The sequence below is a fragment of the Phycodurus eques genome, chromosome 10 (assembly GCF_024500275.1).
Source record: "Phycodurus eques isolate BA_2022a chromosome 10, UOR_Pequ_1.1, whole genome shotgun sequence".
Taxonomy (NCBI): domain Eukaryota; kingdom Metazoa; phylum Chordata; class Actinopteri; order Syngnathiformes; family Syngnathidae; genus Phycodurus; species Phycodurus eques.
In genome coordinates this window covers 26,247,004-26,268,548 of record NC_084534.1, presented here as the reverse complement: position 1 = coordinate 26,268,548, position 21,545 = coordinate 26,247,004, and the positions used below count along the sequence as shown (strand labels likewise).

Genomic DNA, 21,545 nt, shown 5'->3' with positions numbered 1-21,545 from the left:
CTTTGTGTACCTAATTCTGCAATTAAGTGTCATATTTCAGTCCCAAATTATCTACGATAATAAAATGGCGGTAAAAGGGGGGGGGGGAAACGTCATCAACAGGGAGGGCGGTGTCAGAAAAAAACCAAACTGAAAATAAACTACGGTAACAGATGACGTAACTGGAGCGGGTGGGGGGGGGGGGGGGGTCGTGCGCGGGCCATATGCGCGCGCCCGCTATAAATATCGGCGGCGCGCTTAGTGGGTCTCTGGTGGAAGCGCAACGATGGCAGCACCCAAGAAAGTGTGCGTGGTGGGCTCCGGAAACTGGTAACTTACTTCCCAATTCATCTGATACAAAGTTTGCTTGTGTGCTAATGGAGATTTTGCTGTAGGCTAAAGTCGCTAAAATGATGTAATAGATTTGAAAAAATACAATTTTACATGAGTGGGATTGTTTGATTTTTTTGTGGTCATTTTTAGATATTAGATATAAAAAAATTTTTTTTTTTTTAAAAGATAACTAGCTTATCTGGTGGGGTATTTTTATCATGCACGGCTTCCTCTCTTGGCCTCTTTGACATTTGAAGTGTAGCTCCTGTGTGCTCTCTGCTTCATGTCTTAAGTTACAAAGACATTTTTTGACAAGCAGCATGTTGTATCGCCCTTTTGTCACCTGGTAAACTGGTTGGGGGAAATGGAGGGCGGAGGGGTGCTTACAAAAAAAAAAAAAAAAAAACAAGAAACATAATACAATGGGGAATATATGACTTAATTTAATCCAAATTTTCCTGCCAACACAACCGTTTTTTTAATAATGTAATCACAGCTTTAGATTAAAAATAAGATATTTATGCCACCTACACTTTATTTATTATGTTATTGTGGCATTTGTTATATTAAAATAGGGTTACACTTTTTTTTTTTTAAACGGAAAAAAAGCTTGAAGCGAGTAAAATGAAAATCAAAACTCCAAAATCTTTGTCAGATTTTAGAGAATCTTTAGAATTTCTATTAGTGCACGTGAGTAAAAATGTTGCCCTTTTTTAAAAATTGTTTTTTAGCTTATAGTATAAGCGTGACTAAGCACAACTCTTTAGTAATGCTTAAAACGTGCTTGGTGCTTTTCTTATGTAAACATATACATGCCGCCATAATAACAAGTGCCACCCAAAACACGCAGCAAGCTTTCCACTCACGTTGTAACACGCCAACACTGGATTACTTTGACATGGCGTAAAGCATTTAAAGGAGACGTATTATCCAACTGTTTCCACAATTTTAAACTCTAAATGGCGCTTGCTCAAAGCCACCACAAAGCAATTTAACCATATCACCAAAGACATCTTAAAAGCGATTTACTTGGTTGTTTAATTTCGCACTTGATGTGTGGGAAGGCACTCACTGCAACTATTTTTGTAGAAGAAATTGGAAAATCTACTTTTACAGTATGTCCCCTCTCGGTCCTTTGTGCGCCAGCGGTCAAAATCAAATGTGTTGTCTTAAAATTGACAAAAATGTTACATTAATCACTGGTTTCACGCTACATGAAAATACAAAATGCACAGCCCGTGGCGTAAATCAAACGTTTGGATTAAACGCCGGCGTGTCTCGGCAGGGGCTCGGCCATCGCCAAGATCGTGGGCGCCAACGCGGCCGCCGACGCCAAATTTGACAGCGTGGTCAACATGTGGGTGTTCGAGGAAATGGTGGACGGACGCAAGCTCACCGAAATCATCAACACGGAGCACGAGAATGTCAAGTACCTGCGAGGGCACAAGCTGCCCCCCAATGTGGTAAGCCTCAAACATATGTACATATACATATTGATATATATTTAGATGTACGCTGGCAAGTTCAAAGTGGCACTATATGTGCGTCCTTGAGATTTGAGTCAATTAGGGTGCAGTCTGTTACCAACCGGTCATATTAACAAGTTCCTGCTGTGTTCTTTGAGATTCGGGGATTTTGGATGCATTTTTGATGACGTTCTGTCTGTGACCATCATGAAGTAACATAAAAAAAAAAAAAGAAACTTACAATTGGTAATGGTAAAACAACGGGGGTTGCTTAGTGTGTTGTCATTGCGGTCAGGTGGCCGTTCCAGACCTGGTGGAGTCGGTTAAGGGAGCCGACATCCTGATGTTTGTGGTCCCGCACCAGTTCATCGTCCGTGTGTGCGACACCATCAAAGGCCACGTCAAGAAGGACGCTCACGGCGTGTCGCTCATTAAGGTACGGGACGCTCACCCGTTCCTCAACCCGCCTTCGACATGGGCGCCTCAGTGCCGACCGCGCGTGTCTCCAGGGCGTGGACGCCGGCCCGCGGGGTCTGAAATTGATCTCCGAGGTCATCCGAGGGAAGCTGGGCATCGGCATGTCGGTCCTGATGGGAGCAAACATCGCCGGCGAGGTGGCGGAGAACAAGTTCTGCGAGACAACCATAGGTCCGGTGTCAAATCTTGACCCTTGATTTGAGTGGTAGAACGTACAAATACCTTGTTACTGGACTTAAGTACAGATATACGATGCTTAATTCATCTTAATTCATCGTATTTCAGGTTGAACTTCAGCGTGATTGTGTCGTTTTTGCGGGGGGGGGGGGGTGGCGTAGGGTGCAAGGACATAGCGCACGGGCCCATCCTGAAGGAGCTGATGCAGACCGCCAACTTCCGCGTGACCGTTGTCCAAGAGTCCGACGTCGTGGAGATCTGCGGGGCGCTCAAGGTTTGTCCGAACAGTTACTGATCCCGAAAGGTTTGAAGAAGTTGGAGCAAGGGACTGACGTTGTGGTAAATTGAGCTTTTTCGATGCCACAGTAACTGGGCCAATCCTGATGATAGCAGACTTACAAAATCCACCTACGACCAGGCCAAGGTGGTCAACAAACTTTAGTGCTCAAGGGCCAAGACCACTTTTAGGGGGGGGAATGGCTAAATTGATGCGACTTGTGTTCCCGCAGAATATCGTGGCGGTAGGTGCGGGGTTCTGTGACGGCTTGAGCTTCGGTGACAACACCAAGGCGGCGGTGATCCGTCTGGGACTGATGGAGATGATTGCCTTCGCCAAGGTCTTCTGCGCCGACGGGCCCGTCTCCGCCAGCACCTTCTTGGAGAGCTGCGGGGTCGCCGACCTCATCACTACCTGCTACGGCGGCCGCAACCGGAAAATCGGAGAAGAGTTTGCCAAAACAGGAAAAGTAGGGATCGCAGTTCGTTCCCCTCCGCTAAATTGTCTCTCTGAATGTGAATAATCTTTGTGTTCAGACCATCGAGCAGTTGGAGAAGGAGCTGCTGAACGGTCAGAAGCTTCAAGGTCCGGCCACTGCGACCGAGGTCCACCAAATCTTAAAGCAGAAAAACATGGTGGAGAAGTGAGTCCCTTTGTCTTTTCTGGCATTTTGAACGGAACGTTAGGCCAAGGATCCTCGGCGCTAATGTCGCGATTCTGGAGTGGGATCGCGCAATGCGCCGTTCGCCTGGACATCAATCCGCGGTGTCTTTTCTGCGAATTCAGCTGGGATGAACTTCAACCTCTGTGGTGACCGTGGACAGGATACTTTGGAATCAAATCTGTCTCTCTGCGTCAGTACTGTGAGTGACAGGTTATCAGTCCGGGGTATACTCCAACTTTGACCCCGTAGCAGCTGGGCTTGATTTCGGCGTCCTCCGGCTTTTATCACCACAAGATCCAGAACCAAATCCATCCCCTACGGCGATCCTCCCTGTTGGCTGTATTTTTTTGCAGACGCGTCTGTTTACTGTAAATCGAGATGTGATCTCTCCTCCGAGCAGTAACCGTGAGGCGCTTATACCTGAATGTCTTGGTGGAAGGGTTATAACAACCTTAACCCCAGGGGGTTGTGATTGGCGCGGGTTGGGTTCAAGTGCAAATATGATTAAATATGTTGTGACTGAGCAAGATTACAGGACTTGACGTATGACCCAAGCGATGAACTTAAACTACGTCGGGTTTCAAAAAACTCGATACAGGGTCGTAGTTTTGGCGTGCTGCTAAATCGCAACGGCACCGACCGAGGACGCTTTATTCTCACGGTTGTCACGGTTCACTTTTCGCAGGTTCCCTCTTTTCACCGCCGTCCACCAGATCTGCTTCGACGGCCATCCGGTGACAGAGTTCATCAGCTGTCTGCAGAGGCACCCCGAGCACATGTGACCGACTCGCCGGCCGGACGAACAGACGGACGGACGGTCCGTTTCAGACTTTGATTTCGGAGATGCCGCAGTGCAGCGTGCGAGCCCGAGGGCGAAAGGTCAGCAGGGCGACGCTTTCGAAGTCTCTCGCCGGCTCGCCTTCGTCTATCGCGGCGTCTGTGTTAAAACTGCCCTTATCACGTTACGTAACGCTGCGGCCTTTCACTGAGCACGTCGTTGCAGCGCGCAAAAGCAATGCACACGCGCACAAAACGGAAGGTTGACACCAAGCATTTCAGTGCTTTTCTCTGGTAAAAACAAAAAGTGCCTTCGTCTGTTTTCTGTCCTTGATGTCATTATTTATTTGGAAATAAATCACTTGAACTCCGGAGTCCTGTTTAATTTTGTGCGTTCCTCCACTGGCACACAACCTCGCCGCGGCCAGACCCGGGATCAGCCGAGGCTTCGGGTTACCGCTCTATAAACGGGTCGTCACCTTTACCATTTTGTGGTCATTAACCACGCGGTGGCCTGATCGTCCCCAAAGTCTCAGCAGCGCCCGTGTTACATAACCTTGCACTTTAGTTAAGAACTGGATTCTCTCCTTTAGAATCCTTTGCATAGTTTTTGAGTCCACTGCCCAGCAAGGTTTCTAATTATAACCCTGTGCTTGCAAAAGGGCTAAAATATCCATCTATAATTAGATAAGCGCTGCAGCTGCATCCTCTCATAAATAGATTGGATCGAAATATTGCACCATCCTGAGTGTCGTGTTTAAATGTTTAGAAAGCCCGTCAAGCTCGAGGCTTGCATTCTGTTAAAATACAAAAGCACGTCTTGACTTGTCAAGGTATGTCATTTCTGTCGTCTTTTTTGGTTTGTTTGTTTTTAGCTCCAATTACAACCATCGGCCACTTGGCTATGATGTCGTGCCACAAAAGAGGAGGGCATACTTCTCGCCGCCTGAAACCACGTTTGACATGAAAGACTTTGTTAAATAGCACACGACGAACGTCAACAATGCAAACCCGACAGCATCGTGACATGGCGTAGTAAAATAAGACTACTAAGTCCCAGCCAGGAGGAATGTTAGGAGAGAGTCTCAGGTGCACGTCCTCGTCTTCGGGTAGCGACCTGTCAAGTTCACCCATGGCGACTGAGGAGCATAACGAAAGCGGTTCCTCGTTTGCCTTCAAAATAAATTAATCCCTGTTTAGCAAAATTTGTCAGGAGTCAACGCGTGTAAGCGAAGCGTAGAGCTGTATTTTGTCATGTATTTTCGTCATTTGATGTAGGGTTTATCTCAACAGTGCTGGACTCACGATGTGACTTGTCTTTTTTTTAATTTATTTTTTTTTTTTTTTACGAGCAAATGTTGGGAATAGAGAAACAATGTACACGACAAAATGCTGAATATTAAATTCGGCAATGTCGCGTCGACCACTTCGACCAATGGGTCCTGGAGTTTTATTTTGCAAACCTAGCCGGAAAAGGACTCTGCCATTCGGAGCGGCGAGCTTGCCGACTGGCGGAGGAGGCGCTGAGGAAGAAGTGCGGGGGGGGCGCCCGCCCGCCCCCCCGCGACACGCTTTAAACCTTCTTTTCGTTCTTCCAACTGGACTTTTCTTCTCTGCGCCTTGGGGGATAATGGCTGCCCTTTCAGCCTGGTTCTGGAACGAGCGGTTCTGGCTGCCGCGCAACGTCACCTGGGCGGACCTCGCCGAGCGGGCTGCCGGGGTGGAGTATCCCCAAGCCGGGCACTTGTTGGCCGCCTTCCCGCTGGCCGTGGGGATGTTCGCCGTCAGGATGCTCTTCGAGAGGTTCGTCTTCATCGCACACAAAAAAAAACTAAATCAAAACCCCAAAAACTCCCTTCCCCAATGGCCACCAGCTAGCATAACGTGCCGCTCCTGGTTATTCTCCCACTTATGACTATTGTGTGTGTGTGTGTGTGTGTGTGTGTGTGTGTGTGTGTGTGTGTGTGTGTGTGTGTGTGTGGCACCACAAAAGGGCACCGTGATGGTGATAACCATAGAACAGGAAATGCAACCAGTTGTTGCGATATGGTCGACGGCGCTTATTTCCCTTGCCCAAAAATGTCTTATTCAAAGTAGAAAACAAAACTGTGCGTCGAGAGACTCACGACCCGGCTGATGAATTTTTCCGACATACAAGTCGTCATCATTGACAAGAGTTTTTTTTCTTCTTTTTATTTATTATTTTCTCTGACTTGCGAGCGCAAACTCAAGATAGATTAAACTGGGAAAGGTTCATTTAGTTTCGAAGCATCACCTTTTATTCATGTTGTGTTCGGTGACAGTTTTGTTGTGACATATAAATCCCCCAAAAGGAGTATTTTGTGAATTTATTGCTCGTAAAATGGATTCAGGGTTGCCTTTGCCAAGTTTGATTCACGTCGTTTTCATTTGCCTTTTTTATTTTTATTGAAAGGGAGCAAAAAAAGATGAAAATCAGAAATCTTGATTATTTAGGGGGAAAAAATTTGGATTTGATTTAAAGGCCGTAATAATAATAATAATCAGAATCAGAATCATCTTTATTTGCTAAGTATGTCCAAAACACACAAGGAATTTGTAAGCACAATAATAATGATAATAATAATGATAATATGTGTTATGAGGCGATGCCAATATGCGATGACATGCCATCCAACAACAACAACGCGTTTGTCAGGTTTTCAGCACAGTAGACATTAGTTGTTGTTTTATTTCATTTTTTTTTTTTTTTTAAACTAAACCGGAAATGAACTTTCTGGGCTTTCCCTGATTCATTCATGTGACTCGTTATTGTGTCGTGTGGCAAGGATGTGAAGCGATTTCTCCTTCTCCTTTCACAATGAAGATAAGGCCTTAATCGGACTTCCTATAGAGCGCACATCGCAGAGGAACGAGAGGATGCGTTTTATGCAGACAGACTTTTTTTTTATGGGAAGGCGTGTAGGCGGAATAACCTTTCTAGAGGCAGCGGTAGCATTTGATGGTTGCACTGTACTGGAGTCTTTTGGTTGGGGCTCAATAAAAGAAAAGAAAAATGCGCAATACTAACCGATTTGTGCATATGGAGTGTGAAAGTCAAAAACACGACAGTTATTTAGGGACACTGACAAAGTAAAATGCATGTGAACTTGAAAAAACTGTATTTACTGACATTGGTTTTGTGAAGTGTTCCTGAGTCCACGCGGTGATATCCTTTACACATTGATGTCGGTTTTTGATGCAGTGCCGCCTGAGGGATCGAAGGTCACGGGCATTCACGGGACAATGAACCTTAAATTCATGTTTTGGGAATATGGGCAGAAGGCAGAGTACCTGGAGAAAAGCCGCACATGCGCGGGGACAACCCAGAACCTCACAACTGTGAAGCACACAAACGCTAACCACCAGTTGTGTTCTGGCTTAATATATTTCACCCTCATTCCCCTACCCTCGAACCGTCTCGTTTACTTGTAAGCATCGTCTGGCTTCGGGCAGCACCTCCACGTGGGAGCGCGCAGACGGGCCGAGGCGTCCCTCTAAGCTGTGCGGGAGGGGCCCAGATCCCAGATTTGGAAGCGCTTTGTGGTCCATTGTCTGGAAGTGAAGCTGGATGCCGCTGGCACAAATATTGATGCCACGCATTAAACATCCTCGTTGCTGTACTTTGCAGCATTGTCAGCTGCTTCCTTCCTTCTCTGGCTTATTTAAAATGCATTGCGACTTTACCAGTCAGGTCAAGGCCGTGGAGTGGAACCTGGTCTATTGTAGTGGTTCTCAAACTTTGTGAACTGCTTAGTCAGATCATCGTTTTTTTTTAAATTTTTTTATTTTTTTTTTATAAAAGTGCATCACTCATGGCGCTTACCTTTAAATAGAGTTTTGGAAGACGACATAACCACATTCGTTTGATCTTGTTACGTATTAAAGCCTTTTCTCTTGTCGGGGGTTTGGTGACAGCGCAGACTTTGGTGGGCACGGCTGTAGGCGGAAAAGTGTCTGATATTCTAATCGACGACAATATAATAAATTAGCAATTGAATTGAACAACGAGGTGTTTGGTAACTCGAGCGAGATCGTGTTTTATAGGTTTTCTGACAGAAAGTGCTGGTTTTGGAGGTGTATCCTCACGCAAAAGATCCAATGGGGGGGCACTTCAAAGCAATTTCAATGGATGGAAGAATTGTGAAGCTGCTGTCAAAAAAGGCAAGGGGTGTCAAACTCATTTTTGTCGTTGGCTGCATTGTAGTTATGCTTTCTCTCAGAAGGCCGTTATGACAGTCACGACAGGGAAACCGTAAAAAGATGTAATGGACTCATCATATTATATACAGTAGATGTAGAAAATGGATGGATAATTTGTTTTGAAATCAAAAGTCAAGGAAATTAGATTGATCCAATATTGTTGAATGTATTTTAAAAAGGGGCTCTGGAATAAAAATACTTTCAGTGTCTTGAGGTTATTAAAAGTGAAGCCAATTTTCAGTATAGGTACATATTTTAGCAGGAAACATCAAGCCAATGATTTGCTTCAGCCGACCGCACAAAAGGATGTGGCGGTTCGGATCTGGGCACTGGGCCTCAGCTGCTACACCCTCAACTGGTCGCCAGCCAATCGCAGGGCACATAGAAACAAACAACCATTGGCACTCACATTGATACAATTAGCATTTGCATAATCATTTGGGTAGCTGCGAACAAGTTTTCAAAAGTGTTGCAAACTTGGCCATTTGGTTGCAATATTCAGTAACGTTTCTGACCTTTTGGTTGAGACATTAATAGCTGTGTGTTATTTTGAGCAAAGTGTCATTTCTTCAGTGTTTTCCCATTACAAAAGATACATGTATAATCAAATATTTCCAATGTGAGTGGTGTACTCACTTTGTGAGATGCTGTACCTGTACGTACATGCTCCAGGCGCTCTTAGTGTAACCGTTATGTCAGGGTCCACGTAGCTCGGTTTTGTTTTTGTTTTTTTTCCAGCTCTGTCCGAAACAATAGTGCAAAACCGAGAGGTTAATCTGGTTGCAGGGGACAATAAAGAGCAGAGAAGACGAGAAGTGTGAATGTGGTTACGTCAGGTGAAGGGGCGGGGTTGTTCTTGTTCACGCCCGCCCACCTCTGTGGTTCCAGCAAACCCAAACTTGTCTGAGAATAGCGGATATTTTTTCAGCCACAAGAAGTAAGCCAGTGATCAAAAGGCGTCCGATCCTAGAGCGGCACGGTAGAGAACCTGTAAGGATGTTCAAAATTGGAACAGAGGAATTTTGCTGCACACACCTCTTCAATCGGTGACACCTCACGCGCATGTTCACCACCACTGTGTTAGCGTAGGTTAGTGATACACGCAGGTCTGTTCTGAATTTCCGATTTACATCCAAATTCAGGTCACAACGCCGCTGTAGGAATGGAACTTTGTCATAAACTGAGGACGCCCTCTGTGCGCTTCTTTTAGACATTTCCGATACAAAGGATATCCTGACGGTCCCATTTTTCCGTACCCATCGGTCGAGATGCTGGTCATAGAGGTACGCTCCGATAGAGAACTTTCAGTTCCGTGTTGCGAACTTTATAAATAGAATGGAAACTAAACAGTCTACATTGTGTGGACACATGCTACGGTAGATTATGAAATGATTCAAAGCTGTCTTTAGCCCCGTCTAAACACCCACTGCTCATTTGCCTTCACTGAACTGGAATTGAGACCAATTTTTAAAAATTTGCTTTTTTTGCTGTTGCCATGTCAAGCAACGTCCATGGCAACACTGTTTTTTTTTAAAAATGATCCCTACAAATAAGCTGTCAGATCCTTACAGACTGAGCTACCGTCGCCCCCGAATTTGACAAAAGGCTGCAAACAGGTGACGAGCATAGCTGAGCTACGTTTTATCTAAAAGTGCTGTGCGTGGAATTCAGGGCCTTAATCAGAGGATAGTGTGGTTTTAAGCCCACTGTTGTTTTTTGCACGGATTTCTCCTGACAGAGGAATGGCAGGTTCTTTGGATATCCACAAGGTAGAAACCACAGGAATGCGTTTTCCTTGCTTTTCCTCAGTTGTGTCGTTAATGATTGACGGGGGTCTTTTTACTCAGTTCGACCGTGATATTCAGAATATGCAATAATAATGATATCAGTCACTTATCATGGGTCACAATGTAGACGCAAAGACAACTTGGGAAGTGTTTGGAGAAAAACAAAGTTGCCGGGGGTATTGTATTGGAGTACTTATCGCCAGTCTGCCAGAGCAACAGAAATACTGACATTTTCTACGGCGGCCTCGTGGTTAGCACGTCCGACCCTAATGAGGACAAGCGCTATAGCAAATAGCAAATGTTTTTTTTTATCCCAGATTAAAAAAAAAAAGAAATCCTTTCCAAAATGCGCAGATAGATACATCTTATTCATGTTTTCTCTTTCAGCAGATTTGTCGCCAGTACGTGCGCGAGACGCCTCCACATTCATCCTGATGTTGAACGAAAAGCTCAGCCCAATGCAGTGCTGGAGAAAGTGTTTACATCCATTACAAAGGTCTCCCATGATCATTTGTTTCGTCATGCTTTTCATCACACGACGTGCACTTCATGTCTTTTCCGCCTTTCCCCCGGCAGAATCCAGACTCGCGCCATCTGGACGGGCTGTCCAAGCAGCTGGACTGGGAGGTGCGCAAGGTGCAGCGCTGGTTCCGACAGCGCAGGAACCAAGACAAACCCAGCACACATGCGAAGTTCTGCGAGAGCATGTAGGTCGACTGAACTGTCCCGTGGTTGTGTTTTTCTACCGCCATCTTAGTTAAGGGGGTGGAAATCTTGGGAGGCCTGTTTGTCGCTAGGCTTGAATTGAAATTAAAGTCAGATTATTGTGAGCTGCATGTGTGTTTGAATGTGATTGTAATTGCTGTAATCAGAATCGTTTTCTGGATTGTCCATTTCAGGTGGAGGTTAACATTTTATTTGTGCATATTTATGTATGGCTTCCAGTTTCTCTGGCAGGTGAGCACACCACATGGATCTAGCGAGGATTAATAGCATTGGTTTGAAATGCATTAGAGATTTTAACGCTGTATTGTATTCATGTAAAATGTGAATTGCTTGCTGAATTAATATCATTTCATGATATTCATGTCATTTGAATTATTTAGACCTCCTGGATGTGGGATACGCGGCATTGCTGGTATGGTTACCCTTATCAGGTATGTCGTACAACATTTTACACCTACATAATTGACTGTTAAATCGCGGGCCGTTGCTTGAAAGTGGCTATGTTTCAACTATTTGTGTACAAGCAATTAGAAAGCACATTTTCCATACGATGTCCCCTTTAAGGCGTGCAGCTTTGCAGGGCCGGCTGTATCACAACAGGAGCTAGAAAAAAATAGAGGTGCAACAGTTAATCGATTAATCGACAACTAATTGATTATCAAATTAATTCACAACTATTTTGACAATCGGTTAATCCTTGAGAGACATAGTTTATCTTAAAATTGTCCAAATCCTCTGAATTTCAGCCTCAACATGAAATATTCTCATATTTCTGTAGCCCACTATAAAAACAGACTCTGTTTATTCAAAATAAGACATATGCAAACATCTTCTTTTGCTTTGGAAAACAATGGTGCACATTTTTGCCCATTTTCTGACATAATACGGACCAAACCAGTATATGAATCATAATCGGTTTACATTTGAAATGGAGTTTTTTCTTTTTTCACTAGCTTCATCGAAAAAATTCATTACAGATTAGTCGATAATCAAAATGGGAGTTAGTTGCATCCCTAAAAGAAAAAATCCAAGATACTAATGCTCATTCCGAGATGTATTAATGTAACCCCGTTTATTATTGTTTAATACCTTTTTCTTTTCTTTCACCAAAGGTGTTGACGCCTGCGCTTTACCGCTACTATGTGACAGAGCTGGCCTTCTACTGGTCACTCTTGTTCTCCCAGTTCACTGACATTAGAAGGAAGGTGAGATGTACACTACTACTACCACCTTTTGTGTCTATGTGTGTGCTGAATCCACTTGAATTACATGAAGAATCTCAAAAGTCGAGTTCATCCTGGAAGGTCACGTTTTTGTTTTGTGGGCAGGGGTGCAGCTTGTGCCAGTCACTGTGTGTCTGTGTGTGCATGTGTGTAGCACGAGGGCGCCCACTCTCATGTGACTGTGTTGCAAATTGCACAGGGCAGCAGCAGAGTCTCCGAGCAGTTTGTACGCTGACACAAACACAAGAGGCTCAAATGCTCAACAGCAGAAGAGACAAATGTAGATAACAAAGTTATTTGTTCGCAAAAAGCTGGTCAATACCCAGAGTCCCCTCAACACAAAGTCCTTTCTTCACAAAAAGCTAGGAATCCTATCAAGCCAATATAGGAACGTGAACAAAAATCATAGAAACCTGCTGAGCGGATTTCCACAATCACCACGTTGTGGTGTGAGTAAACCGTGATGGTGACAAAACTTAGACCTACAATGGAGTTGGGTGTCCAGGAAGAGGTACAGTTCGGCCTTAGAGGAGCCCATTTCAGTTACCTGCGCAAAGTGCCACTTTTGGTTTTGACTTGTTTGTTTTACATGGTTCTCGTCTCGACAAGGTTCCTTGCCACTGCACCCGCAAAGAGCTTATGCTCTTACTTGTTTTTTGTTGTGGTCTTTTTAAGCTGGTTCTTGACTTGATCTTGAATTAGTTTTGTATTTTTTTTACCCTTGTTCTTGATTTTTATTTATTTTATTGTTTTGACCGGTTTGTGATTTTTTTTATTTAAAAAAAAAAAAAGTTTTTTTTTTTTTTACTTAGTTCATCTCTGTTTTTTAAAACTTGATTTTTGACTGGTTTCTGATCTGTTTTGACATTTCCCCTTGTGTTTTACTTTTTTGGTTTTGACTTTTTTTAATTTTTTTTTTTTTTTTTTTTACTTGGTTCCTGACTTCCCTCTGGACGAGTGAAGAGTTGCTAGCCCGGCACCAGTTTTGCCAGCTCCAAAGTTGCTCCTTTTGCACCGAAAAATCAAAGCTCTAGTGCTAATCTTGAGTGCTGAACCAGCACTGAAACCCGGGACATATTTATCAACTACGCGTAAAGAAAGTTCGAATGTCTTTCAGTCGGCTGAAATTTATAATGTAAGTAGAAACACCAGTAGTAAGTAATCAGTGTTGATAAATTCCACCTGTCCTAAACAACCATGCTTGCACACATTTAGGCTCAAAGTCAACGGTGTTGTTTGGAGCACTTGTTATACTGTATGTCCCTGTAAAGTCTTGTAAATTTTGTCTCCTCCACACACTCACGGCAAACAACGGGGCACTCTAGAGCAGCGACCTCAGTGGACTATTTGCAGGCGAGATGTATTTCTGGGGTGTGGGCAAAGCTAGCCTAGCAAACTATGTTGCTATAGAGACCGATAACTACTGACGCGAACGAAGGTGCTCAAGTTGTTATATATTGGGGGAGGGACGACTCATGCTGGACTCCCAAGTGCGTCATGCGGTGCTGTTTTAGCCACGTCCCCCAAAAATCTGGAAAACTGAAAAAAACGCTTTCTCTCCACAATTGAGTAACAAATACTGTACTTCGCGGTCTTTGCACACATTTTTTCAGCGATTCTCTTCAAACATGTATAATGTATTTTGAAACATATCTATGAATTTACTTGACAGCATCTTTAACACATTCACTGCCATTGACGGCTTTAGAAGTCAAATATCCATGTTAACTGGCAAGGCTAACACTGATAAATATCCCCTTTGAATTTGCCGCAGGACTTTCTGTCCATGTTTGTTCATCACCTGGCGACGGTTGGCCTGATCAGCTTCTCCTACGCCAACAACATGGTGCGGGTGGGCACCCTGGTGATGTGCGTGCACGACGCCTCCGACTTTCTGCTCGAGGTCGGTCGGTGAAGCGCAATGGCAGCTCGATGACATTCATAGACGGAATGAGACGCAGGTTACTTTCTTTGTCATTAGGCAGCCAAACTGGCCAACTACGCTAAGTATCAGCGCCTGTGTGACCTCCTCTTCATCATATTTAGTTTGACCTTCTTCCTCACGCGGCTCGTCATATTTCCAATATGGTGAGTCTGAATATGGTTTGCTTTGACTTTTGTACTCGATCCGAAATACTAACACCGGGCTGGCAGTATGGCGGAATATTTGCGACCCCGAATTAGGCTGCTTTTCTCGGCCAAAGTCAGCTCGGATAGGCTTCAGCACATGCATGTTGGATTTAATGACGATTCGCTTGTTTTTCTATGTGCGAGGTTGCCTGGCAACCAGTCCGGGGGTCTACCCCACTTCCCTTGCCCAAAGGTAGTTCGAGTCTAACCCCACGAGCCAAAAGACGACATGTGCTATCAAAAATGGACGGAGGACACTGACAAGCCTGGTCTAGTTCCGTCGCACCAACATGGAGGCTGGCAGTCTCAGACAGAGGAAATGGATGAGCCTGTCCAGTGTAACGTGATCGAGGATATTCAGTGTCGGTGTTCTTGCTCGTAGAAGGAATGTATACCTCTAATAGGGGCAGGGGTCGGGCTCTGATGACTATCTCCTGTCAATCAAGCTGAGTTGAAAAGTTTGCACGTGGCAGTTCTTCACTGTAAACCATCCATCCCATTTTCTGTAGCGCTTGTTCCCATTAGGGTCACGCATGAGTGGAGCCTTTCTGAGCTGATACTGGTTGCCGGCCAATTGCAGGACACATACAGACAAACAAAGCATCCGCACTCACACTGATGGGTACTTGAAGAGTCTTCAATGAATCTAAGATGCATCTTTTGGGAATATGGGCAGGAGCCAGAGTCCCTGGTGAAACCCCACAAGAGCACAAAAGCAGGAATTATGGAGACTTGTGCAAACACATTTCATTTTATTTTTACCTTCCCTACCAAAATTATTTAAAAAAAAAAAAAAAAAAATCAATGGAGTTTTACAGGTTACAGGTCACATTAATTATATATATTATATACATTTTAACGGGTGTGTAGACTTTTTATATCTATTATACGTTAGTTTTGGTGCTTACCTACTGTACATCCTAAATATATGAAAGTAAACATTTAGTGTAAACTGTTGCCCTCACCCCAAAGTAGGTCTCAGTCAAGATGGATCACTGCAACATCCTGTACTTCCTTGACACCAATTACTCCTCTCCTGAAAGCCTGAGCTCACCTGATCTGGTTACGGTCAACTTCATGTTACCGTGCGTCCCAGGGTCCTAAACTCCACCATGTTTGAGAGCTGGCTGATCGTGGGTCCGTTCCCGTCGTGGTGGCTCTTCAACGTGCTGCTGCTGGTGCTGCAGGTTCTGCACGTCATCTGGTCTTACCTCATCGCACGCATCGCCATCAAAGCCGTCCTGAGGGGCAAGGTGGGTCTCAGGCGGGGGTGCTCAACAGTGGGGGGAAGTAACCAAGCACAAATGCTCTGGTACTACGTACTTAAGCAGATTGTTCAGGCAGCTGGTACTTGAATAGTTTTTGGATCGCTTGTTCCTTATCGAGTTGAATCAGGTCTTTTTTTTTTATATTCAGGGTTCCTACGCAAGTATGGAAAGTATGCCCAGCTCTGGATAAGTATGGAAAATGAAAACGATTGTATGGAAAAATATTCCGTTTTCCAATACTGTTATGGCAGATCTATTTTCTAAAGCGAAATATTGTTAACATCTAAAAAAGTATTTTTGAAGGCGCTACAATGTATTTTATTTTCTGGCAAGTAAACGTGAAGTACTCTGAGGACAGTAATGAGCGAATTTAAAACAATAATGATAATGCTGATCAATAACATCACCTTTGATGACTGGGATGCTGCTGAGGAACGAAGACGGACAGAGAGTACGGCGTTGCCAGCCTGAGAGCTGGCGACAACCGTCGCGTCGAAACACAAAAGATTCGGAATGAACAGAGGGAGGAAAACGAAAGTAGGGTTAAAAACAGGGTTAAGCTTTCAAATTAGGGTTTCAAGACAGTTTTAGGGTTTCAAATTAGGCTTTCAAAACAGGGTTAGCGTTTAAAATTAGGGTTTCAAAACAGGCTTAGGGTGTTGAAGTAGGGTTTCAAAACCGGCTCAGGGTTTTAAATTAGGATTTCAAAACATGGGTAGCATTTTAAATTAGGGTTTCGAAGCAGGTTTAGGGTTTCAAAACAGTTAGGATTTTAAAGTAGGGTTTCAAGACAGGGTTAGAGTTTCAAATTAGGGTTTTAAAACGGGGTTAGGGTTTCAAAGTAGGGTTTCAAAACCGGGTTAGCATTTTAAATTAAGGTTTTAAAACGGTTAGGGTTTCAAATTACGGTTTTAAAACTGTTTGGGTTTCAACGTAGGGTTTCAAAACAGGGTTACGGTTTCAAATTAGGCTTTCAAAACAGTTAGGGTTTCAAGAGAGTTTTAAATTCGGCTTAGCGGCCGGGGTTAGTGTTTCAAATTGTGATTGTAATAATCAAAACTGATTTTCTTTTCATACCTGTGGTTATTATTTCCCTTCGTCACGCCGGATGGCGTTCACGTTCCCTTGGAAAATGTTTGATCTTGGAACGACTCTTCATCGTCAAGCCCTCGGGCGTTGCAATCCAAAAGAAATTGTTGCAGTAAAACCTCCTGTTTTGACTCCAAAATGTGTGAAATTATGAATTGTTAGTTTCACAAATTCTTTTCGCTTGTGACCATTGCACACGCGGCTCGTTGCCCTTTGAGGCGTCCGATTATCAGGACGGTCGTTGACGTGAATGGTAACGGGTGAATGTTCATCCTCTGGCGAAGGATTCCCAATGGATCAAGAAAGCAAAATGTCGACTTGTGCGTGACGTGCTGACGTGTCCGACAAGCTTGAGCCACTTGACCTCGCTGTCATTGCTGGGAGCGATTTGGCGACATCACGGAATATCAAGAATCAGTTTCCTCAAATGATTTGAATTGGTACCGAGAATCTGGAAAGTCGGGTTTGGAAAAAGTATGGAATTTTGAAATCTCCAATGTGTAGGAACCCTGTATGTTACGTACATTTTTTAAACTTTTTTTTATGCGTGTGTATTTATTTCCACGCCATCTTGTGTCGTCTCTGCAGAAGCTGTTGGGTTCTTCTCCCTGCGGACTGACAGACCCCATCTTTCTTTCTGTTTGTGTGCTTTTCTTTGCTCCTTTGTGTCCTCTCTCCACACCTTTGACGACTTTACGCTTCTTTCTCGCTGTAAGTCTTCATGTAGTTCAGCGTTTGTGTGTCAATATGTTTTGGATCTTTTTTTTATGACATTAACTCCCTCAGTTAGTGCTGCACCTGTGGAAAGTTAGAAAAAGTCCGCCCCTGACATCCTTTTCATTGAACAGGAAGTCGGCCATTTTGGTTTGAAGCAGTCATTTTGGGCAAATTGCAGGGCGGACGAACTCCTGCAAGGAGATTTGCCCCAATGGGAAGCAGGTGGGCGACAGGGGTCGGCGTTCTTAAATACTCAAAAAGCTCCCACAGAAAGATTTTTTTTTTAAAAAAACACCAAGAGCTAAGAGATATTTGTAATATGCACGTATGACACACTACCGCGTGCTGCATTTATTAAATCAGTGAACTGCTACAGAAAACACATTTTATTTCTGCATGAAACGACAAAAAACATTTTGAACTCTTAAAAAAGACGCGTGCTTGAAGCTTACTATCAAATAAATAAATAGTCAGTTGTCTATTTGAGTTGTTCTCATCTTTATGAAATTGAAGCCCAACCCAAGTTAAATTGTCCACCTGCAGCGAACCAAAGACTTCGGCCGCTTCGGCGTTGCCTCGTCTTTTTAACGCGTGTGGAGCTTCCAGTTAGCTGTCAACTTGCATTAAAAAGGACTATTTCACTTAACAGTGTCAAATATGTACCTGGTTAATGTGATTGTTGTTGTTGTTAAACCTCAGCGCACCTTGACTGTAAGTTGTATGCGATACAATTAACTACAATTAACTCCCGTTAACGAAGGTTAACGAAGTGTCCCCCTGAAGATGGAAGTGAATTGGTGAAGTTAATATTATTTTTATTTTATTTCTACCTGTTACGTCTGCAGAGCATGATGTCAAAGTTGGGTGAGCGTTTGGGTGATTCACTTGGGTTTCAGTTTCAGCTTTAATTTGTTGCCGTCCTCTGTTCAAGGTGTGCAACGACGTGCGCAGTGACGTGGAGAGCAGCTCCGAGGATGAGTCGCCGGCGTCGCGCCGAACCAGGACGACGCACGCGCGGAAGGCCGAAAACGGCACCAACGGACACTACGCTGCCGCCAGAAGCAGACCTCACGCCACACCCACGTGACCTCCCGAGACTTGTTTTTGTGTTTTGGACGTTCTCCATTTTGACGGTCAGATGAACTTCCATTTATGGTTCACACTGGATCACATCCTGACGTGTTCATTTTTGACCCGTTAAGTGATGTCAAACGGGACAAACCGCCCCACTCCACTGTTTTTAATGTACTACTGTGTGCTACTTTTTTACTGTTTTTTTTTTAAACTTCCTATTAGAATATGAATGAATTTGTCACTGCCTATAAATGTTTTTCCCCAGGCTTTATAGAGCCAATGAGACAAAAAATATTTGTGAGATGATGTCAGGCTTTTCAGAACTCCCTGCCTCTACCTATACGTGACCATTTGCTGTCCAGCTAGCTCGTGGCCACAAATTAATGTAACGTGCGCATAAAATGCTAATTCGTGGCCAAGGATTCGAATTTCGTGAGCATGTTGCATCTATACAGTGATCGCAAATTCGTATTATATATAATATATACGTTATATCTATATTGTAGCCACAAATGAGCATTTTATGCACATGTAATATCACATGTGGCCACAAATCAATGTACTTAAAATGCTAATTTATAACCACCAAATACTAATTTGTGTTCACAATATAGATATAACGTGCGCGTAAGTACAACCCCAATTCCAATGAAGTTGGGACGTTGTGTTAAACATAAATAAAAACAATAATTTGAAAAATCATGTTTAACCTATATTTAATTGAATACACTACAAAGGAAAGATATTTAATGTGCAAACTGATAAACTTGATTGTTAGCAAATAATCGTTAACTTAGAATTGTAATTGAAGTTTATCAGTTTGAACATTAAATACCTTGTCTTTGTAGTGTATTCAATTAAATATAGGTTGAACACACAACGTCCCAACGTCATTGGAATTGGGGTTGTACAAAACTGAGCAAGGAGAGCCGGGATCAAGACGTCCACTAACTCAACGGAAATAACATTTGTCTTCCTCAGCCACAAAGACTTGTTATGTAGAACAAGATGCGAAAGAAAACTGTGGTATGCAAATTATGCGGTATTCAACTCACTGAAATGGCGGAAACAATGTCAAACTTTATTTGGCATCTCAAAAGAAAACAAACAGGAAGCTAATGTTAACGGTAAGTAAGACCAGCAAATCTAATTTGGTCTTGCTGAGATAAATATTAATGGTAAGAGATAACGCGTTTTATAATTGATTTTTATGATCTTGGTCTTGAGTCAGAAAAGTCGTGACTGGTGTTGGGCAACTGTTTTGTCTCAGATAATGTGGCACAACACAACCAAAGTATTTGGTGACTACAAATTAGTAGTTTGTAGCCACAATACAGATAAATAAAAAGGCATGTTCGGGGCTCTGTATCGTATATACTGAAATAATAATAATCTCATCTCGGTTTACTCCCAAATGTACTCGGCGTGAAATGCGGGGCTGTTTAGTTGAACACAAAGCTTGTCACAGTATTCTTTTGTATGAATGACACCAGGTGGACAATTGCCATCGATTGGAAGTACATTTCATTCTCGTGCCCGTCATTATATGTCGCTGGCATATCGAGATAAACAAAGATGCATTATTAATAGTAAATGATGAATTTTCAGACCAATTAAGTAAAAGCGGATAGTTTCTCACAGCACAGACGTTGCGAATCACTGCTGTAAAGACCAAAAGTCTTCTCACACGAGAACTAATGTGATCAACATCATTCAATCACAAATGTCCTATTGGGGGCGGGGCAAAGAGGTGTTTCCGAGTCGGTGCAGTCCGTTTTAGTCTTTCATCATCTCCGGATCCTGGTTTTCGGCGGCCATTTTGAGCTCCTTTTGCCTCCGCATGTAGCGGTAGCCTCGCATGGTGCACAGGTAGCCCCCGTATAGGGTCAGCAACATCATGGAGGCCGAGAAGGCCCGGTACCCCATGTCGGCCAAACGCTTTCCGGTAACCATGGCGATGGCCTTGTTTTTAAAAGACAGGAAAGAAAACATGCGATTTTCAGGTCAGAAACCACCACCAAAATGAACCCAAAAATTAGCTTCAAAACTTGCAACGTACTGCAGAATTTGATCAAGACTACTCAAATATTACTGTGACCCCCCCCCGCTATTCATGGGGAATCAAACCCTGCAGTGAATGGCGAAAATCTGCCAGGTAATTGACGCCCCCAAAAGGGTTTGTGAGTGCTGATTGATGCCAATGGAAAGTTTGCAAAGGATTGCCTTTTGTCTCAATCAAAGTCCTCAACTCACTTAAACAGGCGCTGAAGCAATACTATAATTCGCCTGAGCCCAAAACAGCAAAAAGGCGAGTTTTTGCGTCAATAACAGGATTGGCTCAAAAATAATAATAATAAAAAAATAAAATAAAACATATATATATATGTATGTATTGTAAATTTGTTGTTTCACGTTTCATTTCAACTGCTCAAGCAGGTCTGTGTTCAATAAAAGACTAATAAAATAATAATAAAAATATATATATATTGTAAATTTGTTGTTTTACGTTTCATTTCAACTGCTCAAGCAGTTCTGTGTTCAATAAAATACTTTAATAAATGTTTAAATCGCTGGATTTTTTAAATTGATTTTTTTCAAAACAAACCCGACAATACCGTTTTGCACTCGATTGCTTTATATGAACATCGGTGCCACGGAGCTTGACTAAATGAAATCCTAATAATTGTCATTTATTAGCGAGCTAACCAATGTGTCAGGGTACAAGCGTCACGTTCCTCTGCTCCATTTACAACTAATTTAAGATGTCAAACAAGACACCGAATAGTCAGACATCGCTTGAATTTACTTGCACTTGATTTCCTTACCTGCCTTTTCTTCAAAATTACGGAAATGGTGCGTTTGCGGCGCTCAATGTCAGTGCGGTTAAACGATTTTTAACATACGAATTCGTGAGTTACGGAAGCCGAGGAGTTAGCCCATTTCTTCTACGCTTCATTTGCTCTCTAGAAAAATCAGAGAGCGCCATCTAACGTAATTTACGATGTACTGTAGAAACCCACATGTCACAGCTACTGACAGATTAGATATTAATATTTTAAAATTTCTCACAAAAATAAGAGTGCTTTTTTTCCACGCCCTCGTACGGATTTACAAATTCCATATATTTTTGTAAATATCACGTGAAAGATGATAGGTCAAT

At 43.2% G+C, this 21,545-nt stretch overlaps 3 protein-coding genes across 9 annotated transcripts; 2 read left to right on the top strand and 1 right to left on the bottom strand.

Moving 5' to 3' along the window:
- The first annotated feature begins 234 nt into the window (after positions 1-234).
- LOC133408553 (glycerol-3-phosphate dehydrogenase [NAD(+)], cytoplasmic-like) lies at positions 235-4,518 on the top strand. Its single transcript, XM_061687581.1, has 8 exons — positions 235-309; positions 1,598-1,775; positions 2,074-2,214; positions 2,288-2,426; positions 2,594-2,706; positions 2,942-3,178; positions 3,246-3,352; positions 4,059-4,518. Exons 1-8 carry the CDS (start codon positions 266-268, stop codon positions 4,153-4,155), a joined length of 1,056 nt encoding a protein of 351 aa, XP_061543565.1. The 5' UTR covers positions 235-265; the 3' UTR covers positions 4,156-4,518.
- A 1,050-nt stretch (positions 4,519-5,568) lies between these two features.
- cers5 (ceramide synthase 5) lies at positions 5,569-20,861 on the top strand. 7 transcript variants are annotated; one of them, XM_061687613.1, is made up of 12 exons: positions 5,569-5,953; positions 10,546-10,654; positions 10,735-10,865; positions 11,058-11,115; positions 11,265-11,315; positions 11,997-12,089; positions 13,882-14,010; positions 14,089-14,195; positions 15,334-15,490; positions 17,183-17,305; positions 17,443-17,533; positions 18,243-18,349. In XM_061687613.1, the coding sequence occupies exons 1-12, from the start codon at positions 5,586-5,588 to the stop codon at positions 18,263-18,265; spliced, it is 1,440 nt and encodes a 479-aa protein (XP_061543597.1). In that variant the 5' UTR covers positions 5,569-5,585; the 3' UTR covers positions 18,266-18,349. The 7 variants fall into 7 exon arrangements, with proteins under 7 accessions (XP_061543597.1, XP_061543595.1, XP_061543600.1 ...); XM_061687611.1 differs by lacking the exon at positions 17,443-17,533 and having other exon boundaries at positions 5,577-5,953; positions 18,243-20,861; XM_061687612.1 differs by lacking the exon at positions 17,443-17,533 and having other exon boundaries at positions 5,581-5,953; positions 10,549-10,654; positions 18,243-20,861.
- Positions 19,446-21,333, bottom strand: LOC133408568 (cytochrome c oxidase assembly protein COX14 homolog). The gene is made up of 2 exons (XM_061687618.1): positions 21,211-21,333; positions 19,446-20,347 (listed from the first exon to the last, which is right to left on the bottom strand). Exon 2 carries the CDS (start codon positions 20,336-20,338, stop codon positions 20,162-20,164), a length of 177 nt encoding a protein of 58 aa, XP_061543602.1. The 5' UTR covers positions 20,339-20,347; positions 21,211-21,333; the 3' UTR covers positions 19,446-20,161.
- Positions 21,334-21,545: the final 212 nt, after the last annotated feature.

What these genes read in the sequence shown, in the direction of transcription:
- cers5 (XM_061687611.1), top strand. Translation starts at nt 5,586, where the DNA reads ATGGGTCCTGGAGTTTTATTTTGCAAACCTAGCCGGAAAAGGACTCTG. An exon ending in TCACTGACATTAGAAGGAAG is followed by an intron (nt 12,090 to 13,881) that starts GTGAGATGTACA and finishes AATTTGCCGCAG; the next exon opens with GACTTTCTGTCCATGTTTGT. An exon ending in AAGCCGTCCTGAGGGGCAAG is followed by an intron (nt 15,491 to 17,182) that starts GTGGGTCTCAGG and finishes TCGTCTCTGCAG; the next exon opens with AAGCTGTTGGGTTCTTCTCC.
- LOC133408568 (XM_061687618.1), bottom strand. Translation starts at nt 20,338, where the DNA reads ATGGTTACCGGAAAGCGTTTGGCCGACATGGGGTACCGGGCCTTCTCG.
- LOC133408553 (XM_061687581.1), top strand. Translation starts at nt 266, where the DNA reads ATGGCAGCACCCAAGAAAGTGTGCGTGGTGGGCTCCGGAAACTG. An exon ending in AGATCTGCGGGGCGCTCAAG is followed by an intron (nt 2,707 to 2,941) that starts GTTTGTCCGAAC and finishes GTGTTCCCGCAG; the next exon opens with AATATCGTGGCGGTAGGTGC. An exon ending in AGTTTGCCAAAACAGGAAAA is followed by an intron (nt 3,179 to 3,245) that starts GTAGGGATCGCA and finishes CTTTGTGTTCAG; the next exon opens with ACCATCGAGCAGTTGGAGAA.